Source organism: Alexandromys fortis, unplaced genomic scaffold, assembly GCF_014885135.2.
Source record: "Alexandromys fortis isolate MF-2015 unplaced genomic scaffold, M_Fortis_MF-2015_v1.1 scaffold_110, whole genome shotgun sequence".
NCBI classification, from domain to species: domain Eukaryota; kingdom Metazoa; phylum Chordata; class Mammalia; order Rodentia; family Cricetidae; genus Alexandromys; species Alexandromys fortis.
In genome coordinates this window covers 5,478,560-5,505,245 of record NW_026068014.1, presented here as the reverse complement: position 1 = coordinate 5,505,245, position 26,686 = coordinate 5,478,560, and the positions used below count along the sequence as shown (strand labels likewise).

General features: G+C 41.9%; 1 protein-coding gene across 2 annotated transcripts in view; it reads left to right on the top strand.

Annotated features, from left to right (window-relative positions):
• The window catches only part of Psd3 (pleckstrin and Sec7 domain containing 3), a 528,693-nt gene extending 503,450 nt beyond the window's left edge, over positions 1-25,243 (top strand). For both annotated transcript variants that reach the window (XM_050162307.1, XM_050162308.1), the window contains 2 exons: positions 1,038-1,181; positions 17,262-25,243. In XM_050162307.1, the coding sequence (XP_050018264.1) occupies positions 1,038-1,181; positions 17,262-17,477 (360 nt within the window). In that variant the 3' untranslated portion in view covers positions 17,478-25,243. The remainder of the gene's footprint in view (positions 1-1,037; positions 1,182-17,261) is intronic.
• Positions 25,244-26,686: the final 1,443 nt, after the last annotated feature.

Here is a 26,686-nt window from a genome sequence, read left to right as displayed (position 1 = left end):
CTGCTGTACAAATTTTATAATATAGAATTATAGTTCCGTTATATAAAATATATTTATTGTTCTTTTTAATTCCTTTTTATCTGCCACCCAACTATTTTATACTGCAGATGTAAAATTGTTCAAGATTTTGAACAATTTTCTTGGAAAAGCAGAATGCTAAGTAGTTATACAATTGTAGGGGTGCCAGAGAGTTAGAATGTCTTTGTTTCGAGTGTGTTTAAAGCTGCTGGATGTGGAGGTGGAGGCAGGAGGGTAATGAATAAGTTTCACGGCCAGCTTATTCTACTCAGTGAGTCTCAAAACAAAAACAAAATAGAAAGAAGAATGAATATTTTCAATATGTTCTGAGAGAGCTGGACAGCAGGTCTTTTTCGGTAGTGTATTACTAACTTGATGAAAATGGTATCCAGGAATGAACATCCTTATGCATAGGATTGATAGTATTATGCCAGTGCCTAGTGTGTGGACTAATGTTTGCATGCTGGAATCACTCAGAGTTTAACTTTGGGTCAGTGAACTTGAAGCAAGTGAGAACTTCTGCTGCTCTAGGGAAGGATTTCATCTGCAAATACATTTCATAGAAGCATTTCTGCGTAGCACAATTTCTCCCCAAGAGGAAAATATTAGGCAAATTAATGTTCATAAACAGGGAGAAGCTAAGAGCATTACTGAGTGGGCATGAAAGGAGAAGCCAAGTCACGTGACTCTGAGGAAAGGCATTTAGTTGTCCAGCTTTGTACCTTGTTTAACAGGGTTTCTTTGAAGAGGCCCGGTCCCCACTTGGTGTCGAACATAGCTGGTAAAGAGCTCAGAAATGGCCTGGCTTTGTGATAAGAGACTGGCCAGTCGTGCTAGTCCCTGCTCCATCCTAAAAGGGAATCGCAACATGGGTCTAAAACAGTTGGAAGAACTTAGGACCAAAGGCTCACTGGACTGTTTTGATAATTGAAGTCATTAAACAGAAAGGATTTTACAGGCATCTTGTGCTTGTCTTTGATTATTTTCTGAGCACTGAATGACTTCATCCTTTCCTGCAGGAGGAACAGCTGAAATCCCATGAAAGCAAGCTGAAGCAGATCACCACTGAGCTGGCTGAGCACCGCTCATATCCCCCAGACAAGAAGGTCAAAGCCAAGGATGTTGACGAGTACAAGCTCAAAGATCACTACCTGGAGTTCGAGGTACAGTGAGCTTAGTGTTGCTAAGTTCCTGTTTTATTATCTGCCACTGAAGCAAACACCTCCTAGCAGTCGTGGTAGTGAGCTGACCTTGTCCTGGCTCCAACTGAGCATGTGCTGATATGACAGGGGTTCTTGTAGCTCCTCACACTTGGGATTTTACTGAAGCACCAAATAAATATCAAAATGCACGTCAAACAAATCTCCTATAGGAATAGTGTGTCCCTGAGATAAGGTTAGAAAAGAACAGCAGCAGAGGAAGCATGCCGGGAGGACAGCTGCTTCCCGTGACCCAGAGTTTCTTCCAACAGAGTTTGGGAGGAAATGAGCTGCAGGGTGATGGGAAGCATCTGCTCGTCCCGCACACCCTTGCTGCTAGTGACATCAGTACCCTTCTCCACCCCTCCCTGCCCTGCTTTCAGAAGGGGATTGATGCCCCGAGTCTTGGCTCATTCACATCATCTGGTGTTGATGATGAGAAAAGGCAGCGGATTCCAAACCAAGCCGAACGCGTCTTCCCCAGTGTGCACTTTGTCTAGGGTTTCTCTCCAGTTAGAGCCAGTCCCCTCCAGCTCTCCCTCTTGGCCACCACCCATCATTTTCTAAAAATCAAGACAGAAAGGAAAGATAAAGAAGAGCTGTGTATGCTGCGAGGCTTTCGTTTCGCTCGCGCTCTCTTGTCGGGTCTGCTGTCCCTCTTCCCACCTCCAGTCCCTTCGTGTCCCCCATTCTTCCTTGTTCCCATGTGACGTGCCATTTCCTCGATATTGAAATGGGGGCATCTGAGCACTCGGCTCCTGATCCCGTCTTTGCAGTGCTCCACCCTGTAGCCTCTGTCAGAGCCACTGCCTGGTGCCTCCCCTGCGCGTGTCCTGGCTTCTTTATTTCTCATGTGAACTAGTGGTTGTCTCCAGCTGTCTTTCCTGCCTTCAGTTCATCCAAGTGCTTCGCTTTTTGGTTCTGAGGATCAACCTGATTGACAGTGTCATCTGTTCTACAACTGTCCCAGCTCCTACACCCAAACTCCGCTCCGTTTACCCTCCAAAAGGCCCTACACATGAATCTGAGAGGATTTGCCTTTTTCTCCTATCTGGACCATTACTCTGTCCATGCAGTACAAACATTTCTGCCTCTCCTCCCCCCAACCATAGATGCACTTCTTCTGAATTCAGCTACTTCTGCCTCCAATGTCCTTCATGGAGTTTTCTTCTTTCTACTCACTTTCTTTCAAAGTGAGGCATAAATCTTCCCTATAGAAATCCCTCTCTAGTCTACCATAAAAAAGTCAATCCGTGCTGGAACTCAGCCTCAGTTGGCTCTGTATTGAACTTCTGTAGTCTGTCTCCGTGTCTGAAGTAGATTCTGCAGCCCCCCAGTGCAGCACAGCGAGGCCCGGTACTTGCTTGTTGGAGCTGCTTCCTGAGTTGTGGCATTATATTTAAGATCGACAGCAGAGCCACACACTACTCTTCTCCATGGGAAAGGAGTCCTTGCTCCAAGACAGAAAAAATTTCTAGTAGAGCTTGAAAGTTTGTTAACAAAAACTACTGAAGCCCGACCAGCAAAAGACTTGAAAAAATCAATGAAAAGGAAAAGTGAGTGGCCAGGCTTGTTCATCCTTGGGAAATGTGAGTTCTCAAAAAGCAATCATTATTCTTCACACTTCTGGAGTAACTCAAAATATGGACTCAGATTTGTTTCACACTTTGTAATTAAATTCCCTGACACCTCTCTCCCCTGCTTCTAGCACTCAGCACCTTCCTCTGAGCCTTGACTCTGGGAGGAGAGCCTTTCCCCAGGGGATGGAGCCCTTGCAAGGCCACAGGAAGGTGGCCAGGACTAGCACAAAAGAGACCAATGTGTGGCTCTTCTGTGGGGCCCTGTTTCTGAAACTGGAGCCCAGCAAGAAGCAGCTGTCTTATTTCCTGAACACTGAAATTAGACAGTTTTAGGGAAGTTAGGTGTTGTCCTCATTGCCTCCTCAAGGAACTTGAAGATTGTATTCCAGGACTTCACTCGTTAAAGTCAGACTCAGGCTAAGGTGCCAAGTGTGTCGAATTGTCTGTCAAGCTGCATTAACCTGTGTCAATGAGGAAGGTCCAAGGCCCCTTCCTTCGTGAATGTTATCAGAAGGGCTTTCTGCGAGATGAATAAATACTCTCGGGAAAGTGAGTCACTGTTTTTCACTAACTCAGGTGAAAACTAAAGTAATGGATCATGGAAAATCTCCTGTGCTGAGTTGAGTCACAGAATTGATCTCCTGTGGGTGCTTATGGAGGCCGATGCCCAGCATCTTCTGCTTTGAGCGGCGTTCTTCAAATAGCTCCCTTCTCTCCTCAGGAAAATGTAGGGAACTTTCCTGAATAGAATACGGGCCAGTTTGTGTATTTTGCTTACAGCTCTACCCCAGAACCTAGAATGCTTACCAGGTTCTTGATACTCAGCTGCGTGACCAAGTGGAACTTTATCCTGGTGTATAAAGATAACATCAGAGAAATGAGTGCATTCAGAAGGCTTAGCCTTAATCCTCTGCAGAGGGACAGATGCAGAGGGACAGATGCAGAGGGACAGCAAATCCCCTAGCAGGTGAGAAGAAGCATCCTGTCTGCAGGTCTGCAGAGCCCTCCTGGTCAGGGACAGGAGGAGGGGCCCACCCAGCTACATTCTCACTTGGGATGAATCACAGGATCAGCTCTCTGGGCTCCTGAGGACTGGGAACAGCTCTCCCTGGCTCCTGAGGGCTGGGATCAGCTCTCCGGGCTCCTGAGGACTGGGTCTCACTTGCTCCATGCAGGCCATTATTTCGCAGCCTCCTCAGGTGACAGCACTACTTGTCATTTTCGCAAGCCTCAGGAAGAAAGCACTTTTGTTTTGGCAGGATATTAAATTGCTGGTGACACCACCAGGAGAGTTTCTATGTTTATGCATCTCAGTTATGTCCCAGGTTGCTTTGAGGACAAATAATTCTTTATGGAAAGCCAAATTCATAGCTCTCTGTAGAGCTAAGAATATCTGAAAGCTCTTAGTCTCAGTAAATAATTAGAAATTCCGGTAAATGTGTAGGTTTAGGACTTAAACAAAGAAATCTATGGAAAACAAAGAAATTTTCATGTTAGCCTTGTAGGGAAAGGCTCATTTTTACCTAAAGCAGAAAATTTCACCGAGAATGGACTGTAATTAACTAAACCTGTACTTTTTGCTCTAATATTTAGTGGAGAATGGGCAGTTTTGTTCTTGACTCAATTAGTACCTGAAGCCATGTTTTTTTTTTTCTTGGAAGACTTTCCATGGAAAGCTTGCTTTGGGAAAGAGTATGCTCCAATACAATGTTATTGAGCATCATAAGATCACAACAAGGAGCCTAAGGTGTTTCCCAGTTGTGGGAAGTATCTCCAATAGACACACAGCTCACACAATAGCTTATTTCCACTTTATTTAGTTCCCATTTTATTATAAAGTGTTTTCATTGATGTCAAAGCTCTGGGTACATTAGAAAATATATAAAGCATTAGAGGTAAGACAGATGGTTCATAGGTAACATAAACACTCATAAAGTTCCAGCCAGTCAAGGCACAGTGGACTGAGCTATGCTGGCAAGCATTTTTGTGCTTGAAGAAGCAGCATCGTCAAATCCCCTTGATGGCCTTGTCCTTAAGCATAATGTCAGCAGTCCAGGCAGGGGCATTTTCTTGCCCAGTGGGTGACTTTTGCCACAAAGGAAGTAACCTTCATGTGGAGTTTCTCAACCCCACCCATAGTAATTTAGATGAGACATGTGTTGATATGCTGTGGTATATGGTTAGGTTAGATGTATCGAATATACATTTGACTTACTGTAAATTTGGTGGACTTGTCAGAACACAGCCAACGTAAGTGGCGTGCAAAATGGGATAGAGAGACTATATTTTGCAGTGTGAAAAGAATGTGAATTTTGGAAGCTAAGGCTAGAAATGGGATGCTGTCACTAGAAAGTCCCTCAATCCATGTGTTATTAGTAAAAAGAGCTCATTGGCTCATGAGAGCTCCCCATTTACAGGTAGATTGCTATCACTGTCCTCAGCTAGGTTAGTTCCATAAGAAGGGCTTTGTTAGAAAACTAAGCCTGTCCCTAATGGATAGATCTAGAAAACACCATATTGACCCAGAAAGACAAATATAAGTGGCTTTTAGGCATAAAGCAAAGAAAAATAAGTCTACAATTCACAACACCAGAGAACCTAGACAACAAAGAGGACCCTAAGAGAGACATACATGGATCTAATCTACATGGAAAGTAGAAAAAGACAAGGTCTCAGGGCTGGAGAGATGGCTCAGCGGTTAAGAGCACTGACTGCTCTTCCAGAGGACCCAGGTTCAATTCCCAGCACCCACATGGCAGCTCACAACTATCTGAATATCCGGTTCCAGGGAAGCTGACACCTTCATACCAATGCACATAAAAATAAAGTTAAATAAACTATAAGAAATATTTAACAACAACAACAACAAAAAGACAAGATCTGAGTAAATTGGGTGCATGGGGATCATAGGAGAGGGTAGAAGGGGAGAGGGGAGGAAAGGAAGGGAGCAGAGAAAATAAATAGCTTAATAAAACCAATTTAAAAAAAGAAAACTAAGCCTGTCCCTCACTTCTATTTTGCTTACTCTTGTTCTCCTCCTTCTGCCATCAGATAGCTGCAGCCAAAGGCCCCTGCCAAGTGCTAAGGCAAATGCTCTTAGACATCTCAACCTCCAGAGCAATGAGTCAAACATTTCTGTCTATTACAAGTTACTCACTCTTGGACCTTCTCTTATAGTGACACAAAACTTATTCAGACATGTTCCCTTAGGCTTTGAAGTAGAATTCTTGAAGGTGTATGAGTCCTCTCATTCTCATATATCAGAAAAGAGTGTCAGATTCTTCCATAACTGAAACCAGGCAGTCAGAAACTCTGCTGACTTAGTAGGCTGTAGTTCAACTGAGTCCCCATTCCCGAGTTGTGACCCAGAGTAGCATATGCTCGTAGCTTAGCACAGGGAGGACCCACACAGGCCACATGCCCACAGAAGTGAATTTTAGAAACAACAAATGTCTTCTATAACAAGACATGAGAATGTTTCAGACGGGAATATTTTAAATCTGAAAAATCTGGGGCAATCTTATAGATGCATTCTTTTCTGAATTTTTGTTTTTCTTGTCAATCAAAATGACTTTATTCCTTCTCCTGGTATATTTAAGAACAAGGATACATTTCCTATAGTCATTAGGGAAACCCAAAATAAGTAGTCCTAAAGTCCACATAGTATTATCAAGAATTTCTAAGCTACCACTAAACCGTGGACATTTTGTTTCATAGTTGTTAGTGGGTAGTTAGTTTGATGTATTTCCTTTTGATCCAATTCTGTTTACTTCCTCAGAGTGCTCATTTTTCATTTCCCATCACTGTATTAATCTTTTCCACGTTGGGAGCTCTGTAACTATCCCCATTCCTAAGGGCAATGGAAGGACGATCTCAGCCCACAAAACAGCCCACCTTCTGAAATACGTTCTCTAGATACTAAGTTCTTGTTCATGGAAGTACAAAGACAGGAGTTCTTTCCCTTTATCTCCCCAGTGATAACTAAGGATAAGAACCATTAATTTACTTAAAGATAGTTGGTGTCCCTAGTCTATCTCAGTAACTGGCTCTAGCCTGGAACCGAATGCCACCTCCTTTGCAGACAGCCTCAGAGATATGGTGTCATATGTTTGGATCTGAAGAACAAAAATAGTACAAGTTAGTAGAAATTCCTGGAAATTTAAAATTTTTCTTTTTGATGGAATTATGTTTTAAATGATGTCCAAAGACAGAGACCAGAAGTTTGGCAGTTGTCTGGATGCTCATTTCAGGTAGGAATAGAAACAGTGTTGCCTTCTGGGATTTCATACACAATGGAAACGGACTAAGAAGCCCTACAGTTTAACTTTAAATGATTACAGTTGCCTGTAAAGGGAAGAAAAGCCTAGTGGCAAATTCTCTGAGCTTCATATAAGGAGCTAGTTCCTTGCCTTGAGAAGGTGTACTAAGCGTCTAGTCATTTACTTGAAATGACTCAAACCTGAAGTCCTTCCTTTATCAGATGTGTATAGTGCCTTCAGTGCCTTCTTTGAGGACGGTCCTATTCTGTTTGCTTAACATAGTATCCAAAGAAAAAGGGTAAACGTTCTCAGAGACTGAAAGGGGGGCTAATTAGCACAAACTGGGAGTCATCTGCCTACAGTTACGAGTCCTCTGGAGAATGATATGAGCCAGAGAGTCAAGACCAGTATAAGCAGTGTAGCAAAACAATATTGCTGTGCTGGTCAAAACGGTGTTGTTCTGGGCTAGGGGTTATAGCTCAGTGGAGGAGTGCTTACCTGGTGTGCATAGGGTCTCAGGTTTCATCCCCAGCACATGGATATAAACAAACACATAAGCTCAATGTGACGCCAGTGTGCGCATTGAAAATCACTTGTGTGGACTGGGTCAGTGAACCAAAAAAGATCTCAAAAATGAATTCCTGAATATAAGTGTGATGGCTATTCCTGTTTGTCAACTTGGCTGCATCTGGAATGAACTAAAACCTGAGCCGCAACTGGGCATGCCTGTGAGGGATTTTTTTCTTAATTAAATCATTTGAAGTAGGAAGATCCACCTTTAATCCAGATCTTTTGAGGTGGGAAGATCCACCTTGAACCTGGCCCACACCTGTATAAAGGACATGGGGGAAGGAAGCTTTAATTCTCTGACTGCTTGCTCACTCTCCCTGGCAAGTCCATTCCTTCGCTGGTATCAGAGCCTATGTCACAGGGTTCTGGCATAGCTGAAGACCAGCCTCATGGACTGAACAACTACTGGATTCTTGGATTGTCCTTTGGTGGACAGCCATTACTGGAGTAGCAAGACCACAACCTGTAAGCCATTCTAATAAATCCTCTTTAAATTCATATGTGCATATGTACATAAAGACACACACACACACACACATATATATATATATATATATATATGTTCTCTTCCTCTAGAGAACCCTAATTAATATAATAAGATTAAATAATCTTCAAAAAAGTTGCCAAGAATACATAGTAGGAAAAGGATAGTCTCTTCAATAAATGCTGCTTTGAAAACTAGAGATCCAGGTATACGAAAACTGAAATCGAATTCTTAGTCTGTATTACATGCAAAAATAATGATGGGATGCACCTTTAATATCAGTACTTGGGAGGTAGAGACAGACAGATCTCTATAAATTCAATGCCAGCCTATTCTATATAATGAGTTCCAGGCCAGGAAGAGCTACTGAGTGAAACCCAGTCTCAAAATATCAAGTAAAAATAAGATTTGGGGCAGAAAGTGAAGCTCAGAGAACAAAGCATAGCTAAAAGCCCCAAACACCAGCCCTCAATGTGTCACTAAAACCACAGACAACAAAAGCAAAAACAATAAATAGGACTGTGTCAAGCTAAAGGTTTCTGCCCATCAAAGGAGCAATCTACAGAACAATGAAGAAAAAAAGCTGTGTGGAGAGCATGTTTACAGTAAGGGGATGACAGGAAAACTGTACAGGCTCATCATACAACTAAATAAAACAATCAAACAAACAAAAAACAGCCTTCCAGAAAGGATCTAAGTAGACATTGCCTGAGAGATTCCATGCAGTTGACCCATCACTACTAAACATTGGGAAATGAAGTTCAGGGTGGCTGCTATGAGCAGGGCAAAAGATAACATGCTTTATTGAAGAGACAGATAGTGGCTTCCTAGTGCACGTGGTGCCTGGTGTGGGGGAACAGGGCGAAAACCCTCCAGCCCCAGCACAGCCTATATGTTAGGGGTCTCTTCTGCCTATTTTAGTTGCGGTCTGAGAGAAGAGTAAGCTAACTGATCAATAAGAAAGTAAATTGCACATCAGTTCTGCCATGACCTCCAGGAGTGCAGACTGAAAACGACCAGACTCTGTGTAAAAAAAAAAGTAGCCAGTTTACAGGCTCCTTGCTCTGTTTCCTTTGATTTGGTTTGGAGTTTATTTCTTGATTTTCCAGCGTAGAGCTCTAGAAGCCACACATGCTTTGACGTGTATGTTACTTATTGCTTCTCCTGCCTAAAGATGGCCTTTTCCTCCACCTCTATGAGAAACGAGATGCTGGGAGGAGATGCTGAGGATCTGGTTTCTGGAGCATGGGCGTGACTACAAATGGGCAGTGAGTGGGTGCACAGACAGCATGGCTTTCATTAAGGGGTGACTGTTGCTCTCCTCTACCAGAGAATAGAGCGGGGAGACACTTGTATTAAGGGAGACAAGGGATGGTGAACAGGGCTCAGGAGAAGGGACACCATCAGATGCAGGTGAGTTTATGTGTGGGTGTGATTAAACTGGCTTCAAAGATTATCATTCGCTAGGTTTTCCTTTTAAAGAGCAATTAACATTTCATCCATGTAGCATCTTAGGCATGTCCTCAGGCATAGTATTTTTTTTTTGTCGGCATTCATAGCCTTGCTACTAATGAAAAATAACTTTCTCCTACAAATTGGAGACAGATTTGTTTACAGGGAGTTAAGAATAAGCATAATGAAAGTAGGGAACCATAAAGAGGTTACGCATTGAAGAAATTATCAGAGCTTTATAAAAGCTGTTCTGCTTGTTGTTCGCAGGAGCTCATGAAAACAGCTCATCCGAAGAAAGAAATTAGCAGAGAAAACTTGCTTGTCTATTTCAAAAACAAACAAACAAACTTGTATCTGGGCACCTAAGTAGTTCCAGCTCTTAGACTTGGTAGAAATCCCATCTGGAGTTGTTATCAAGTAGTGGGTTAGGTCATATGGTCTTAGACTGCTAGAAATCTGTTTACACTATTGGGGCAGCCATGAGGAAGGAAGGTGAGCTTGCAGCTAGCTCAGAAATACAGAACTGTTATGAGCATGTGATTGTGGACTAAGATATCGTTAATCATATTGGCACAAGTAACAATATATCCTTGAGGCACACCTTATTTTCTTAAATGTGTTTTTTTGTCCCTTATAATGAAGGACCCATACCTGATGAGGTTGAGTAGTGATAACAGAACCATGATCTAGAATGTCGTAAGACCCATATTCACTCGTTTAACGATATTGCCATCCATAGGCATCTCTTGTAAGACCTTCTTCCTGCTGCCACTGTCTTTTCATGAACTCACTTTTAGACATACCATCTCGTTTTTAATGTTCTAGATTAGAAACTGTGTTACTTTCCAATATAGTGATGACTTTGTGGTGTGATATTAAATTAATTTAAAATGCCTCTCTTTTGATATTTCACCTCTTTTCTGCATGCTCCATTATGGATCATCCTATCCTGAAATTGTCAGTGAAGTACAATCCTTTAATATTGCTATTGTCTATGTAATGCTGATTCATTCTAATTAGTAAGGCAAGAAACCACTATTCTATGGCCCAGGGGTCTGACCAATCTTAGTTTAGCTTCCAGGCCATAAATGTGATCCTGACACATTATATGTAAATGAGGTGTGAGGATGACCATGCAGGTATAATCTAGATGTAGATAACCCTTGGAAAAATACTCATCACTTGCCTTGTGAACTTAGAGGTTCCATACCAGTCAGCATGAGATCAAGTCGCTGTCCACATGAGCAAGCACCAGAGTCCTGGCATTGGAGTCCAATTTCTCTATCTCTAAGTTTGCGATGCATGATAAAGTCAGTTCTTCTCTTCCTGCTCCATAAGAGATTGTGTACAATAAATCTGTACTTTAGGGTCCTCTGAAATAGTCATCTGTCTCTGGAGAGGGACTCGGTTTCAGCCAGGCAGCTTCTACTTGGTGCCTGATTAGGATTTGTCACAGATAACATCTCAACTGCCAACATCAAGAGGGTTCTGGAGAGAGAAGGAATAAGCCTTGGAATGACAAGTCAGATCTTAGTGACTCGTGGAAGACAATGATGGAATCCACAGTGGTGGAATGCCTAAAATAATGTTGTATTCTTAGAGGTTCTGGAGGTCATAACTTACCAGGTATCCACTAACCATGTCTATATTCCTGTTGTTTTTATTTATATAAAAATTGACACAGTCTGTATAAAATATGTCTAGAATATATTTTCGGCCAGACTTGGGTGAATTTATTTTCTTTTGCATATACTTTTTTCAATTCATACATTTAATGGGTGTTTTATTTACTCTTAGGAAACAAGCAATTGTTTTCCTTCATGTGACAGCACCTAGGGGAAAAGGAAGAAATAAACAAGGTTTTCTAAAAATTAGAAATACAAGACTGTTGGATGGGGAGAACTGATCAGGAGAAAAATTAGTGAAGGCATGAGAAGAGGTGTGATGGTTTAGAATTGGAAGACCTTGCTATGACAATGACATCATGAAGCCTGAAAGTGATGAAGGGTAGTAGGGTGTGGTCTCCATGACTTGTGGGTAAAGAGCTATGGGGAGAAAGAAAACAGAAGGTGCAAGAGGTCCTGGGGGAATGTGTCCGGCACATAGGAGGTAGGCCCTCTGCTAATCTGTAGCCCAGAGACTTCTTTAAGAGTAAGCCAGTGGTGTTGGTGGCACAAGGAGTGACAGTCAACAAGGTTAGAGGTTGAAGGATTTGAGGTTGAGAAGCATCTTAGGGATCCGAGACACGTAGCACTCTGAGCAGTAATAGCATGCCATGTCTCACATCACTGACTGTTGAGGGGAGTGTGCATCGATGCCAAAGAAGGGAGCAAAGAGGCCAAGTAGGCAGCGTCTCTAATTATCTAGGCATGAAAGGATTGTACTTGCTTCAGATTTGGTAGAAACCATGAGAAAGCGCAGGGTTCTGAATATATTGCAAGGAAGGAGGAATGGGGTTTACTCAAAGAGTGAATGTAGGATATAGAGAAAATAGAGTCAAGGAGGAGAAATATGTATTATGAAATTGTCTTTGTGATATAAAATGTTCTAGTTTGGTCTCTGATTTGGTATTTTAATCAGATTTTGGAACCTTACAATTATATATACCATCTTAGAGTCTCTTGGAAACTATGCGATATTATACACATAGCAAACATATAGGAAAAGACGAAGAGAATCCTATTAAGCTACAGAGAACAAGTAAGTGGCATAATACTAATAATGGACTTACTAGCCACTGACTTAATGTTCATTGTGTAACCACATTGTGGTGAATAGTAATGTCTCTCAATAAACCATTGACTATTCAGGAAAAAAAAGTTATACCACACCACAATTCATTAGCCAAGTAATTTTTTCATAAATAAAATCGAGACAAGAGTTTCATTGCTACTCAGGAGGGAGGTTTTTAATGCTTGTGTACTCTTGGCTACAAATGGTAGAAAACTGACCAGATGTTTAAACGGAGTAAACGTTCTTACATCCAACTTAAAAGCAAGTATAAGTGGGTGGTTCCTGTGTGCTAAACGCTGTCATGGTGGATGTATAGGCTTTCTAAATTGCTAATCTGTTTAATGAACATAATGGCCTTTCGTTTTCGTGAAAGTGGCTAACTTTGTTTCCAACATTGGGCTGGACCCCTTGTTATTAGAATAGCCCTAGCAGACTGGTGCACGTGTATCGGGGGTTAAGAGCAGAGCGTATGACAGAACAGGAGACTGAAGGAGTGGTGGGAATTGCTGTTTCCTTTTCAACTTTGTTTCCTCTCCTCAGGCTAGTCACATGAATATTTTTAATTAAAAAAATAAGATAAAATTCAGCTCCATTTGTGAGGAGGAACAGGCTGTTAGGGAAGCAGCAGTCCTTTTCTAAATGTCATTTACCAGGTTCTTCAGGCAAGGTTGGCTATTCGAATACAGGCTGCTTTTTTAGTCTGATGCACCAGGCTTTTAAAAAGAAATTAAGAAAATAACTGTGGGGGAGGGCTGGTGGAGAGGGCTTAGTCTGCAGGATGCTATTGTGAGGACCTGAGTTCAGTTCCAGCTAAGATAAAAGTCAGGCACTGAGGAACGGACCTAGAATTCCAGTGCTCAGGAGGGGAAGACAAGGATTCCTAGGACTCGCTGGCCAGTCAGTCTAGGCACACACACACACACACACACACACACACAGAGAGAGAGACAGAGACAGAGACAGAGACAGAGACAGAGAGAAGAGGAGAGGAGAGGAGAGGAAGAGGAGGAGGAGGAAGAAACTGTCAGGAAAACATAACAATGAGGGTTCATTTAGTTGGCAATGTCTGTACAACAAAGGGAATAATCAACAATATAAAGAAGCAACTTGCTGAATGAGAGAAAATATTTGCAAGTGATTCTTCTGATGGGTAATATCCAGAATGTATATGGAGCTCAAACAGCAACAAGAAAATCAGGAAAATTTTAATTGAAAATTATGCACATTATGAGTGGGTGTGCAGGTGGGGTTCCAGAACACAGCAAGGGGATGGGCAGTGGCAGATTACCCGAATGGACACTTTTCAAGAGAGAATATGCAAATGACCAACAATTATGAAAAAATGTTCAGTATTACTTATTGAGAAAATAAAAATCAAAGCAAAAAATGAGATAAAATAGCTCTTATGAAAAAGACAAAATAAAAACTTAGAAATACTGTAATGATACAAAGGAAGGGAGAAGACTCAAATACTGTTGGTGATGCCAACTTGTACAGTCATTGTGGCATGCTGTATGCAAGTTCCTCAAAGCCTACCGATTACTATATGATCCAGCAATCCCACTCTCCTGGATATGCTGTGGAAATCAGTATGTCAGAGAGATATTTGTATCCATGGGTTTATTTAACTGTTCACAGTAGCCCAGATAAAGAATCTCAACCTAAATGGCCATCAATGGATGGAGAAGTAGACAAGGAAAATGTGTATTGTTATTATTATATTATAGTCACTTGTGCTTACATGTCTTATTCAGCCATAAAATATGGATCTGGCATTTGTAGCAACATACATGGAGCTGGGCACCATCATTGTTACATGAGTCAGACTTAGAAAGAACACAAACCACATGTTCTCTCTTAGTGGACACTAAAACCTTGACCTTACAGAAGTGGAGAGGAGAATTGTGGTGACCACAGCCTGGAAAGGAGCTTGGGGAAGGGACTAAAAGATAGCTCCGGGGATGCAGTTAGAGAGAAGGGATAACGCTCATGGTCTCGTGTTCCTTGGTAGCAGCATTACTCAGTTGATCCTAAGTGTTTGACAAGAGTAGAAAGGGTTTTGACTGACTGTTCTCACTGCTGTGTCTGCGGTGATACTTACGCCAGCTGCTATGATCTGATCATATACATTGTGTATTGTAACATCACACTGTATCCCCAGAGTGTGTACAGTCAATATGAGTAATTTAGCAATAAAATACCTGTGAATAATGAGGATGGTCCTTCTGCCTTTTCTTCCTTGATGTTCCCTAAGCCATAGATGCAGGAGTTGTGATGTAGGTGCATTGCCATTGGAGCTGGGCTCCCCACAATCTGTTGGTCTCTGCACTGTGTCCCAATGTGGTTTCTGTGATGGTCTCAATAAAGTGACATGTTTCGATTTCAATTAAACAATAAACTAGAAAAAAAAGGAATGACTACATTGCTATTTCCATCAGGGGGTTCTTCTTGTGTGTCGGCTTTAGCTTCAAACTTATATTTCTTGGTTTATCTTGGGAAAATCTGTGACAGTCGTGTCTTCTAAGAAAGGAAGAAAGAAAATAACCCTTCAAAGATGAGGGCCGTAATTACTTTGAAGTACAGCCTCCCTACACCTCAAAGAGAGCACCCAGAGAAATTGAATAAGGGATTTCATGTGATCATTGAAAATAGTCTTTTCAGAATTTTAATTTTGCCACTAAGGAAGTTTGGATGCAGCGTAATAAATTCTTAGAATAGGTAAGGTTTTGGAGCCAGTATGCTCTTTGGATTTCATCTAGCTCAGTCTTGTGATTTCGGGGCATATGTAGCAATATGTGATGTTGTTGACCTTTTGATTAGTGAACGCTGTGACTAAGCTCTCACGTAGTCTTCTAAGGTAATGCTTAGCACGTTCTTGGGTTTTTTTGTTTCCTTATTTGTGAAAATTGGAATATTAATGAATTAGAAATTCTTTTACCTGAAAATAAGGACTGTTAATAGTGCTTCTTACATGCAGAAATTTATCATTCATCTTTATGAATCTGAGGATATGGAGATTCTTAGGGTTGGGTCCAGCTCATTGAGTCAAAATATCAGGTGCTCTCTCTCTCTCTCTCTCTCTCTCTCTCTCTCTCTCTCTCTGTGTGTGTGTGTCTGTCTGTCTGTCTGTCTTTCCATTTTCCCTCAGAACAAGGATGCTTTTCTTTTGTATCCATATCTCCTGTCCTAAATCACATGATAACAGCTTTAGGAATCATATCAAATGGGGAGAAGGATTAAAGCTATGGGGCTAGAGAGATGACTCAGTGCTCAAGGAGGATCCGGTTCAACTCCAAATACTCATGAAGGATAGCTTATCATTGCCTGTAACTCTAGGACTATCTCATTTCTCTGGCCTCTGCAGCACTGCTCTCAGGCACATAGGTGCACATATATACATAATTAAATAAATCTTTTAAAAAAAAAAGAAGAGGTTATAAAACTGGTGGCTTCTCCAAAGCCAGTTGTCCCATCTAAAAGCAAACTCTTTGCCAGGAGCTCCCAGCATTCCTCTGTCTGGTCCTTTCTGGAGTATCACATGGCCCATCCTAGCTGTCAGAGGGACTAGAGAAGCTGCTTTGTGCTTTGTGTGGCAGGACTAAGAAGGGGAAATTGAGGATAGCTTTTGATTGTGTCTGTCAGAGTTCTTCTTAGAATCTAGAATATGCATTCATCTATATGGTCAAAGAAAACGTTTGCAAAGTGGATCCCACTGTCCTCTTGCTTGGATTCAAATCCAAGTTCCTTCCTGTGCATCCTGACTTTGGACTTCCCTGCCTTTGTTTCCGTGTGAGTTAAAAGGAATAGTAGTAATATTACAAACTTTCTATGGTTTGTGTAAGTAACTTCAGATTAGCATGAGGGCACTCAGTGAATGTTGTCACCACAGTACAGTGCCGTGCTTGGATGCAGAACAAATGGAATGGCTAGCAGGCCTCTTACTTTGAGCAAAATAACTCGGAAATGTAGCACTTGAAGCTGATGTCTACAAACCTCTAATCTAACTAGAAAAAAAAAAATCCCTGAAAGATACATAGTCTTAACAGCTTCTGCCTTCCTTTGTTTGAACAGCTTTATAACTGACATACTCTCGTTTAGAAATGAAATACTCTAAGGTTTTTCCAAAGTCTTCATGTGTGGAAGGAGCACGCTGAAAAGCTTATTTTGACTAGAATGTATCAAATCAGGAATGTATAAATTTCAGTATGTCTGCGCAACAGTTCTAGATAAGTGACTTAGACAGAAACAGGGCCGTTAGGGCAAGGATCCAACAAATGCAGTGTTTCCACCCTTTAGGAAACCATCATAGCACAGGAGAGATGATGGGGGAGGGGAAGAAAGGCGCTATCTGAAACATAGGTGGCATCCCGTAAAAAGAAAGGTGGAATGAGAAAAGCATCAGAAAGCAATTCCGTGTTCTGCAGGCCTCATCTTGTTTCCTAGTAACCACTCTTCATAGCGTGAGAGTGAGAATCGGCTGATCCTAAAAGAAAAGCAATAGAAATTCAGAATGGCTTCTAGAATGGATTACTGACTTACAGGGACTCGCAGGTGGAGTCAGCATGGGAGGACGATCCAGTTGACACTTCCAGAGTTCCAGCAAGCAGATGAATGTGTTCAAGCCAAGTACATATGAAGACCAGGTCACATGCAAGAGTCTATATGAACCAGAGGTTACAGCTCCTTCTGCCCAGAAAACACTCCTCCCTTTGCTATGTGCATTCCAGACGCATGTCTACTCTACCCAGTACATTGGCACTCCTCAGAACCTAGAATAAATGCTAATGGAAATTCTAGCTTAATTCCTTATATTAATAGATGAGTCCTCATCCTGCAAGTATGAGTCCCCAGGTAATTTGTCAGCTTGGGAAAAGTCAAGTGATCAAAAACTTCTCATAACATGAGGTGTGCACACACATGCATTTGGCAATTGTACTGACCTAACTTCTCTGATTTTTGCCTTCAGAAAACCCGTTATGAAATTTATGTCAACATTCTGAAAGAAGGAGGCAAGGAGCTCCTGGGTACAGAAGGAAACGAGGCAGTGGGACTAAAGAAGTCACACTCAAGCCCTTCCCTGAACCCAGATGCATCTCCGGTCACTGCCAAGGTCAAGCGCAACGTGTCAGAGAGAAAGGACCACCGACCTGAAACACCGGGCATTAAGCAAAAAGTTACTTAGAATCTGTCCACGGCCAGGAAGTGCTGGTCATGGAGCAAAAAGAGGTTTTCAAGATCTTTCTGGTAATCCGTGAATATATTTAAACAACTAGTCTGTGACTAAACGGTGCATTAGTGACCTTTTATATTGTATATTTTTGTTAGTTTCTGTACAGATGTCTTTGCTCTTGAGTTTCTTGCTTTGAGGATTTGGGCAACTTTATAACTAATGCACCTTTTGTGAGGGGCAGAGGATTGCAGATCCTTTCTCCTTCCGCTTTCTCTTATTTGCACTTCTGCACAGTTATTTTATGTATTTACAGTCAACTGTTGTACTTTTTTTAGGTTTAAATTTTTACTCCATTGTGAAATACATAACTGGACAAGCATTGTGCTTTAGTAAATCCTAGACTTTCTGTGTGAAGTCCTGCCTGGTCACGGGGGCGACATTGAATGCTCATAGATGCTCTCATCAGCTTGGCAGTGCTGGGAGTCCAGGTGTCCCAGGGTGGTGCACTTCATTCATCCTGGCCCCTGTTGTTCAGTGCTGGACACAGGAAAAAGGGACCACGAAGATGACAGGACTGGAGGGAGACCCTAGGAGGCACAGGGGTCTGCCTCAGGTGTGGATTCCTTTCCAGCCACACGGGAAAGCAGATGTGGAGTCATCTTGCCTGAAGGGAGGTTGAGGGCGATTGATACCATGTTACTTCTGTTTTCTGAAGGATGGTGGCAGTAATCAGCCCTTTGGGAGCTGCGAGCTGCAGCTCTATGGTGTGTGTTCTTCTATAGGAATGTGTTACCTCACTCCCATGGGGTCTAAACTAGGAATCAGAATCATCTCTGTTATTGATACCCTTCCAGCCAGGAATAGATTCATTTTCGCATAGATGTGCAGGCACTGATCATGTCCTGATTGAAACAAAATAATGTAGAAAATGGATGCCACCCCCCCCTTTTTTTTATTTGCTACATCAGGACAAATGAGGAGCAAACACAACTGCAGTTCTTCCTCAGTCAATCTGGCCATAGTGACTGAAGACGGGGGAATCTGATGATTTGTGTGCCGTTCCTTAGCTTAGTCTCATCTCTGTCTCTGTAGCCATCTTACTCAGTCTTTATTGCAATTGCTATGGCTTCACCGTACAGTCAAACAGCCCCTTTAAAGTCCAAGGTCTGAAGTAGAGTAGTGCCTGTAGAGGAAGAGAAAGGAATAGAAAAGATGAGTTTCCTCTATGGCTCAAAACTCTCAGGTTTCCAGCCTTGAAACTGTATTCTCCAAAACTATCTTCCCTACCACATATCTTCAAAACTAAGAGGATGACTTTTGAATATTCTTACTGTCCTTGCACATTTTCTCTGTTTCTGATTGGTTAGTCGAAGGTACTATGACCAGAGAATCAGCTGCTCTTGCATGAATAGCATGATTCGAGTAAGTTAGAGAAAGCCCGTTAGAGAATCGCGGTAGTTTATAGAGGCATCTCGTTAGAATATCCTAGCATTTAGTTACAGGATTAGGTATTAACCTGCACCTCTTTCCACTCTGTACATGTCTCTCTTGCCTGTGTCCAGGAATAGGAACTCCTAGCTGCTTGTTTCACGGCATTTTGCCACACTATTGAAAGACTTCTTTTTAACTTCTATCTTGTTTAGGTGAAGGCAGTTGACTTAATTTATATTTCAGAACCATGAAGCTGACATGGGGAGTTACCATTATGGTTCATGTACCTGAACTATTTCATAGCTTCCTACTGAATCCAATATTTCCTGAGCAAGTTGCCTTTCTTTTGATGAATTATCAGTGTCTGCTTTTTGCCTAAGTATTTGTAGTCCCTGAAGGGAAAGAGGTACCAAGACCTTTGAGTCTTGAGCATCATCTTTGAGCATCAGTAGCTGAAGAACAGTGAACATGTTTGAGTGTTTGTCCAGAGTGTGTGTCTATATGTGTATAGAATGTTTGTGCGTTCTTACCTAGAATATCTAGTATACATTGAATGGTACCTTGCTGCAGAGTTTCTGGCATGGAGAACAGTCTGGGAATACCCATAGCATCAGCACTGCCATGGTCCCTACTACAGGACTCACAGGTGTTGACTCCAGAACTTAAGGTCATGCTTATAGATAATCAGATAGCAAAGTCACTTTCAAAGCTGTGGACTATGGTGTCTGCATGATTTATCTTGAAAAATAACTATAGCATTCTTCTGGGAGGTAGAATTTCGGCCTGCCCCAGTGTAATGCAGTGTAAGCCTTAGGGGGATAGGCTTAAAATGTGTCTTCCCCAAGGCTTCTGGAAGGATGCTGCCTGCTAAGAAGGCACAGCAGGCTGTTCAGCCTATGGTAGGAAACACCTCTGATCCGATGGGACTCTGGTCCATAGCCAACCCCTTTCCACACAGTATTTAGTTGTAAGAAATGGAAGGTGGTCCTTAGTATAGCTACTCTAAGCCTGTTGCCCAGCACACGGTACAGGGAGCTCTCCTCCCCTCCTTTCCATGGTACTTCATCCTACCCCACCTATACCTACATTCATCCCTACCTCAGTGCCCTGGAGCCTTGGAGTTCCTCTCCATGTGATAAATATTATCTGCTTTACATTAATACCCTTAATAATGATTTTCAGTGTAGAGGGTCTCAAGTCATCCAAAGCTGATGATGATAGTCTTGTTGTAAACTGACCCTGTATAAAATGTGTATGTTGTGGGGTTCGCCCTACCTCACACGCTGACTTCTAAAAAGGGTTGCCAGGAACTCAATTTTAGAAATTAAAATCTATTCACTACCACTCAGAGTCCTTGTTTTATTGATATATCAATGTCATTACTGAAATGTCCTTTTAAAAATATATATCACTTACCTAACTCTGAGCAAAGTCTAATTAAGCCAAGTGTTACTTATATACATTTCAATTAATCATAGTGAAACCAGTATGTGGGGGAGTACTCTGGTCAAAACAGTTTATAGATGATGTGTAGATTTTTAAATTGCTCTTAGGTAAATAAGATGGAGCCATTTTCTCATGCAACAATCTTGTGAAGTTTGTAAGGCATTCGGTATCCCTCCATTGACTTCCCTCATGCTGAAGGTGAGGACTGTTTTCCAGGAAAATGTAAATGTGAGGGGTTCTGGAAGAGAAGATCTCGCTTGTTTTTAAAGGTCCAGCTAGATTTGTGTTATAGTCTAGTGGGAAGCTGAGTGCAGGAAGTCACACTCCTTTGCCTTCTGCCCTTTATCATGTAGAGAGCAAGGATAAGGGGCCATGCTCTGAAATAAGGAAGGATCATCCTGAAATGCATGACTCATCTGCCTTATTGATTAGAAGTCAGTCATACCTCTTTTGTCTTCCCAAGCTAGAGAGGCTTTGATGAAGCTAACTGTAGATGGAGTTTTAATTCTTTGGTATTTTTTTCTAGTCAGCGTCAGTTAGGCCTCCCTTGACATTAATTTTCTTAGTTTTGAACATTTGGCTTAGCTTTTATGGATGCAAGATTTTATCAGGTCAGTAGCTCCCTTCCTGGTTTTATCAGAGAATAATTCCTTTGCAAGTTCAGATGACAGTGTGCTCTTCCTGTGGAAAGCTCACACTAGACCCCAAGTAGAATTGTAGCATCAGTGAAACCTGGACTCTGGTTCAAGAACAGTGATGCGGCTTGGGGTTTGAGTTGCATCCCTTTTTGTGTCCAAGCTTTGTGTCACTCAGACAGAAACAGAACAGTCAACTTTGTAGGCAGAGCAACTCCCTTGCTCCAGGACTTCTAGAGCAGAAGAAATCCCCCCACTCACTTTTGACATCTGCTGCCATCTTGCCATCCAGAGGATGTTATCAATCCATATAAAATAATCCCTGATCTATTGCTGAGGTCCTTTGTCAGTACATATCCTTCCAGATTCCTCCTCCATGCTTCACACGTAACAAGACTGACATCTGACGTCATTCACATTCTGCATCTGTGGAGTGGGCATCTTAGAACCATCAACTCATTGCATGTGGAAAGAATGTCAGTAAATACTTGAATCTGCATGGCAGTTTGCTGGTTGTATGCAAGAGCAAGGAAAAAAGCAAGTTACTTGTACATACAGTAGGTTTCCTTAGGTCTTGTGGGCACATCCTTTATAATTTATATGTATATCTGTTATAGTGAATATTTGGAGAAATGTTTGTATAGATAGTATGTCACATGTCAAAGGAAATGCTTTCTGTCGCCCGCTAATGTTGTATTTGTGAGTATTTATAGTTGTATGTATGTGCATAAATGTGTAGATTGTGTATCAGTATATGGTATATGTATGTTGAAATTATTTTTGTCCATAACAACCATTATAATATAAAAAGAACATTTAAAAACCTCATAGGAATGATTATATAGTGCAGTTGTTGAGAGTTCATATAGTGGTATTGCTTTATTAAACTTAAATTCAAATGATATTTTGATTAAATTTTTTAATAAGACTTTACAATAGAAGATTCCATCTTTAAGCTTTGAATTACCAGGGCAAAAATGACTTTGAAGTAAACTTGTGAATCTATTGAGGTGTACAGTGTGCAATACAATGAGAACTTATTATAATTTGGGAACTCCAGAAGTGTGGGGAAAGCCAGCCTGGGCAGTCTTAGTATCCTTAGTATTAAGAGCACTTAAACATAAAGTTGAGCTGATAACTTTGGGCTTATTACAAAATGTGATGCTTTTGAGCTCACGTTCTTTATTGTTGTAATTAGTCCAGAAAAATACATAGCTTTCCGAAGAACTACATAAGTACCCAGTGTATCTTTTATGTACCGGTGTATACTTTAGGGTAGATCAATCACTCTCCTGGTGCCACATCCTTACCCCCTTTGTTATAAAGGAATATTGCAGATGATACTGAAGTCTATCAGGGCATCCCAAGATCGGGTACTGTATTCCAGGTTCGCAATTGCACAATTAACAGCTAGTGTCACAGGTAAAAGGACTTTAGGAACAAGTTAAAACTTTATTTAATATTTTTATACTTCAGTCTCTTTTTCCTGACTCTCCCCAAAGAAGAGCCACTGGCCTTAGTTGTTTGACGTTATTGCTTATATTATAGAGTGTAAATAGTAACTAGAGACTACAGTTTTATCAACCAGCATGTTTGGTATATTTAAAGCAGCGACTGGGTGTGTTTGGGTGAGCGGTTGGCTGCAGTGTCTTTTGTTTGAACACACTGCCTTGTGTCTTCATGTCTGAGTCGGAGAATTGGAACTGCAGGGTCTGAGACCACCAGCTCCAGGCTGCAGACCCATATGGGCAGTTACACTTGAGTTTTGTTTTTATTAACTCTTCATTCTCGAACTATTTTTACAAATATATATTTCTCAATTTGTTCTTTACGTGTGGTGCGCTGGTTCTGTGGCTAATGAGCAGGGATTCTGTGAGAATATTTCCTGCTAAGGATTACTTGTGATTTGCAGAAAACACAGCCATTTGATTCAGAAATCACACAGAAAATGAGTAGTGGAAATAAAGTATATTTTAGGCCATAGTTACTTGAAGTGTTTGGATTTTAATATAAAGCCATGGAAGTTGTAAAGCCAAGTAACCATTGACATGGATAATCATCTTCACTCTAGAGAGTATATATCCATAGTGAATTTTTCTGTCATTAGAATACTTTTTTTAAGCTTTAGGAATAAGAGTAATTAGACCAAATTGAAGTGGAAGGGTAAGCTGGCTGTTTTCCACTTGGGGTCGCCATGTATGTGTTAAATCTTCTAAGAGATTCACTGTTAACTGTCCTCTTGGGTGTTTAAGGAGAAAATTGATATGCCAAGGAACTTATCTGTGGAGAGAGAGAGAGAGAAAGAGAGAGAGAGAGAGAAAGAGAGAGAGAGAGAGCTTTAAGTTATACAAATGTATGACCTAAAGACGCATGAGGGCCAGAGTATTCTAAAGAAATAGCGAACAGAAGCGGTGTAAACTGTATCACAGATGTGTCCCAAAAACCAGGGAAGACTGATGGAGTCCTGCTGTTTGACTGAGTGGCATCACATTTTTGAGACATGGGGCTGGGGACACATGCCATGTCCTTCCTGGTGGACCACCAACTTGAAGTCTTTCTTGACTCCCAGACAGTGGCTCTCCAGCACCCCCCGCTAGCACTCTGCAGACCATTCATTTAAGAGGGCAGTGTAAATGGAGAAGCCTTATTACCTTCAGAGCCCCAAGTGTGGATTGCCTGCCCTGGCTTCTCAGCTGTAGGTGAGAGAGCTTGCACTGGAGCGTGCTGAATGGCTGAGCACTTATCCTTAGGCCAGGGTCTTCAGGATGAATGTAGGCAGGAACCCAAATATAATGTACTTTTGCAGGGGAGAGTTCAGCTCTCACTAGCAGTAACATGACAATAAGCTCCTTGTTTTCAATTCTGAAAGCACTGGTGGATGGAAAAAACTTTGGAGGTTCGCTTTGTGTTTCCCTGTCAGTCTACATAGCCTTTGAACACACCGGTAAGCCCCAGCCACAGGCTCCATGAAGGATCCCATAGCAGGTCTGAGGCACTATGCTGAGCCCTTACAGTGGGCAGTGGGGAGCAGGGTGATCTTCCCACTCTGGAGTTTCTCCTTGGCCTTTTACTCTGCTCGGGCTTCTGCTCAACAGCAGGTATATCCTGGGTCCTGGTCTATTAGGAATCCAGCCGTCCCAGTGGCTTGACCCTGTGCAGGCAAGATATCAACTCTGAGAGTGACTTGGTCGTGGAGGGCGACACAGTGTAAAGGATGCTCAGCTTGAAGCTAAGATGGCATCTGTCTTTTCGAGAAACAGATGGGCACGTTGAGTTCTGTTCACTGTCAGCTGATATCTTTCCCTTTGCTCCCACATTTCCAGAAATGGATACGAGTTCATTTCTGTGGGAAGGGTCAAGGAACATAAAATTGCTCAACAGTGCTCTGTTCACGTGAAAGTTGTTGAGCAAAGGCCGACTTGCCTCCCTGCACTCTCTTCTACCTCAAGTGTTTGGAATTCGCTTCTGGAAGAGACATTAACACAACGAAGAGCCCATGTTGTCAGCCTTGGCTTGTGGGATGCACGTAAGGGTGGCTGTTTCTAGCTTTGAAGATTAAGACAGGCACCGGGCTTTTGTGGCCTATCCCTGGCTCTGTTTACGGTGGCTCCCGCTGATTGACAATGCGTAACATTCCTCTACCTTCAAAGTTTTCTCCACCAGTTGTTTCTGTGTCCCTGCAGATTGCAAAAGTAATTAGTGGCAAAATCATAGCCTCCCCTTTTCAAAGTGGCCAAAAAGTCAGCGTTAGCAGACCTGGGAAAGCTAGTGGTACCACACCGTGTACTGAGAACCTACCTGTTCCTTCTCACACACCAGACTCAGATGCCACTTCCAGCTTGTGGCATTCATGGTGGTAGTCTTTTGAATGGAACAGTAATTTATGTGGATATTGTTAAAGTGTTTAAAGAATATTTTGAAAATTGAGTTTACATTTTACAATTGCTTTATTTTTATTGAAATGACTGTATATAAATATTGCCCTATATCACTGTCATTAAAGTAAACCTAGCCCTCCTAGACAGGCGGGTCAACTGTGTAGAAGCTGTGATGTAGACAGTACATTTCTCTCGTGTGTGAGGCCATGAGGAGACTGTCCCTGTGGTTTTATAAGTTGAGGGTATTTTGTTGTTTTATAACAACAAGATTTATTGCATTTGAAATGATTTTTATGTCATGGGAATCATGCCAACAGTGAAGGATTACAATATGGTATATGTAAATGTACAAACTTTAGAAAGAAATAAATACAACAAATTTCAGTCATTTTGGGAGAATGTTTTTATTTGCTTATTTATTCAAGTTGAATAATACTTTTAATAGTAAGTAGTACCACACTCTGCACCCTTCCTTAAAAGGACAAGCACAGGAACTGGGGACATGCGTCAGTGGGTGTGAATACCTGCTGTGTAAGCATGCGAGCCTTGAGGGTGGGTCCTAGTGCTCACTGAAAATGCTCGATATGGCCATGCATGTGCTCGTATCCCAGTGCTAAGAGGACCGAGACAAGCTCATCATCTCTAGTAGGTGCTGGCTACCAGCTTCGAGCTGGGTTCAGTGAGACAAACTGTCTCAAAGGAATGAGGAGGAGAGAAAGCAAGCAGAATATTTGACCTCGTCCTCTGACATCTATGTACGGACAAAGGCACATGTATCTGCACATATGCACACACACACATGTCCAGGCATGGCAGATCCCATCTGTAACCCCAACACTGAGAAGGCAGAGATAGGCAGATCTGCAGAGTTCACTAAGCTGGCTAGTGTTGGCTTCAGTGAGAGAGCCTTTCCCAAAACTACAGTGGAAAGCCCTTGAGGAAAAACACATGTGCCCCTGTAACCTCCACATGCATCTGCACAACACACACACATCGAGTAAATAGTAATAAAACAAAAATAGAGACATACAAGATAAGAGCACTCCAAGATGGAAAGGTCTGACCTTCGGAATTGAATGAGGTGGTATCCACTCTGGTAGCTGATACTAACTAACCTCCAGGAATGTCTGTGAAGATTGGTGTCAACACAAAGACCTTAGACATGTTAAAGATTATCCCAAGGGAGGAAAAGTAACTTCTTGAATCCCTCCCAGTGATGTCTATTACTCAAAGCAAGTGTACAATGTAGCTAATCTGTCCTAAAATGCAGATGCTCATATCCACAGCGTTGCTCCATTGTGACTAGCATGTACCTTTCTGCTCCTTAAGAAAGCCTAGTATAATTGAGGTCTATTGATTTAGAAAATAAAGTTCCACCTCAACATCTGAGTATCAGAAACGATGTCAAGGTACTCAGTGGCAGGACTGTGTGCATCCTGTTAAACAAAAGCACCTTTTGCTATAAGATAACATATGGAGAATAGTAGACGCCTGAGCATAGGAAAGAAGGACATAGGCACAGTATAAGAGGTGAGACACTGGTGCATCTGCCTAGGGTGCCTGCTGTGAATGGAGCTTTTTTAGTGGGGAGTTGTTCTAGGTGAGTCACTGGGAGAGGCCAAGACGTCTGTTTTGTCCATCTCAAGAAGTAAAGCTGTGGGGAGTGAAGAGGGCCCAAGCCTCCCTGTCCCCTAGCTTCTCTTTCAAGTCCTTCTTTGGAGTGTGAAGCTCAGGCGTGAGTCTCATTGCCTGGCAGCCTGTCCTCCTGTGGCAGTAGTGGGTGTCTTCCCATATTCTCTGTGTGGCACAACTAATATTATAAGAACCATAG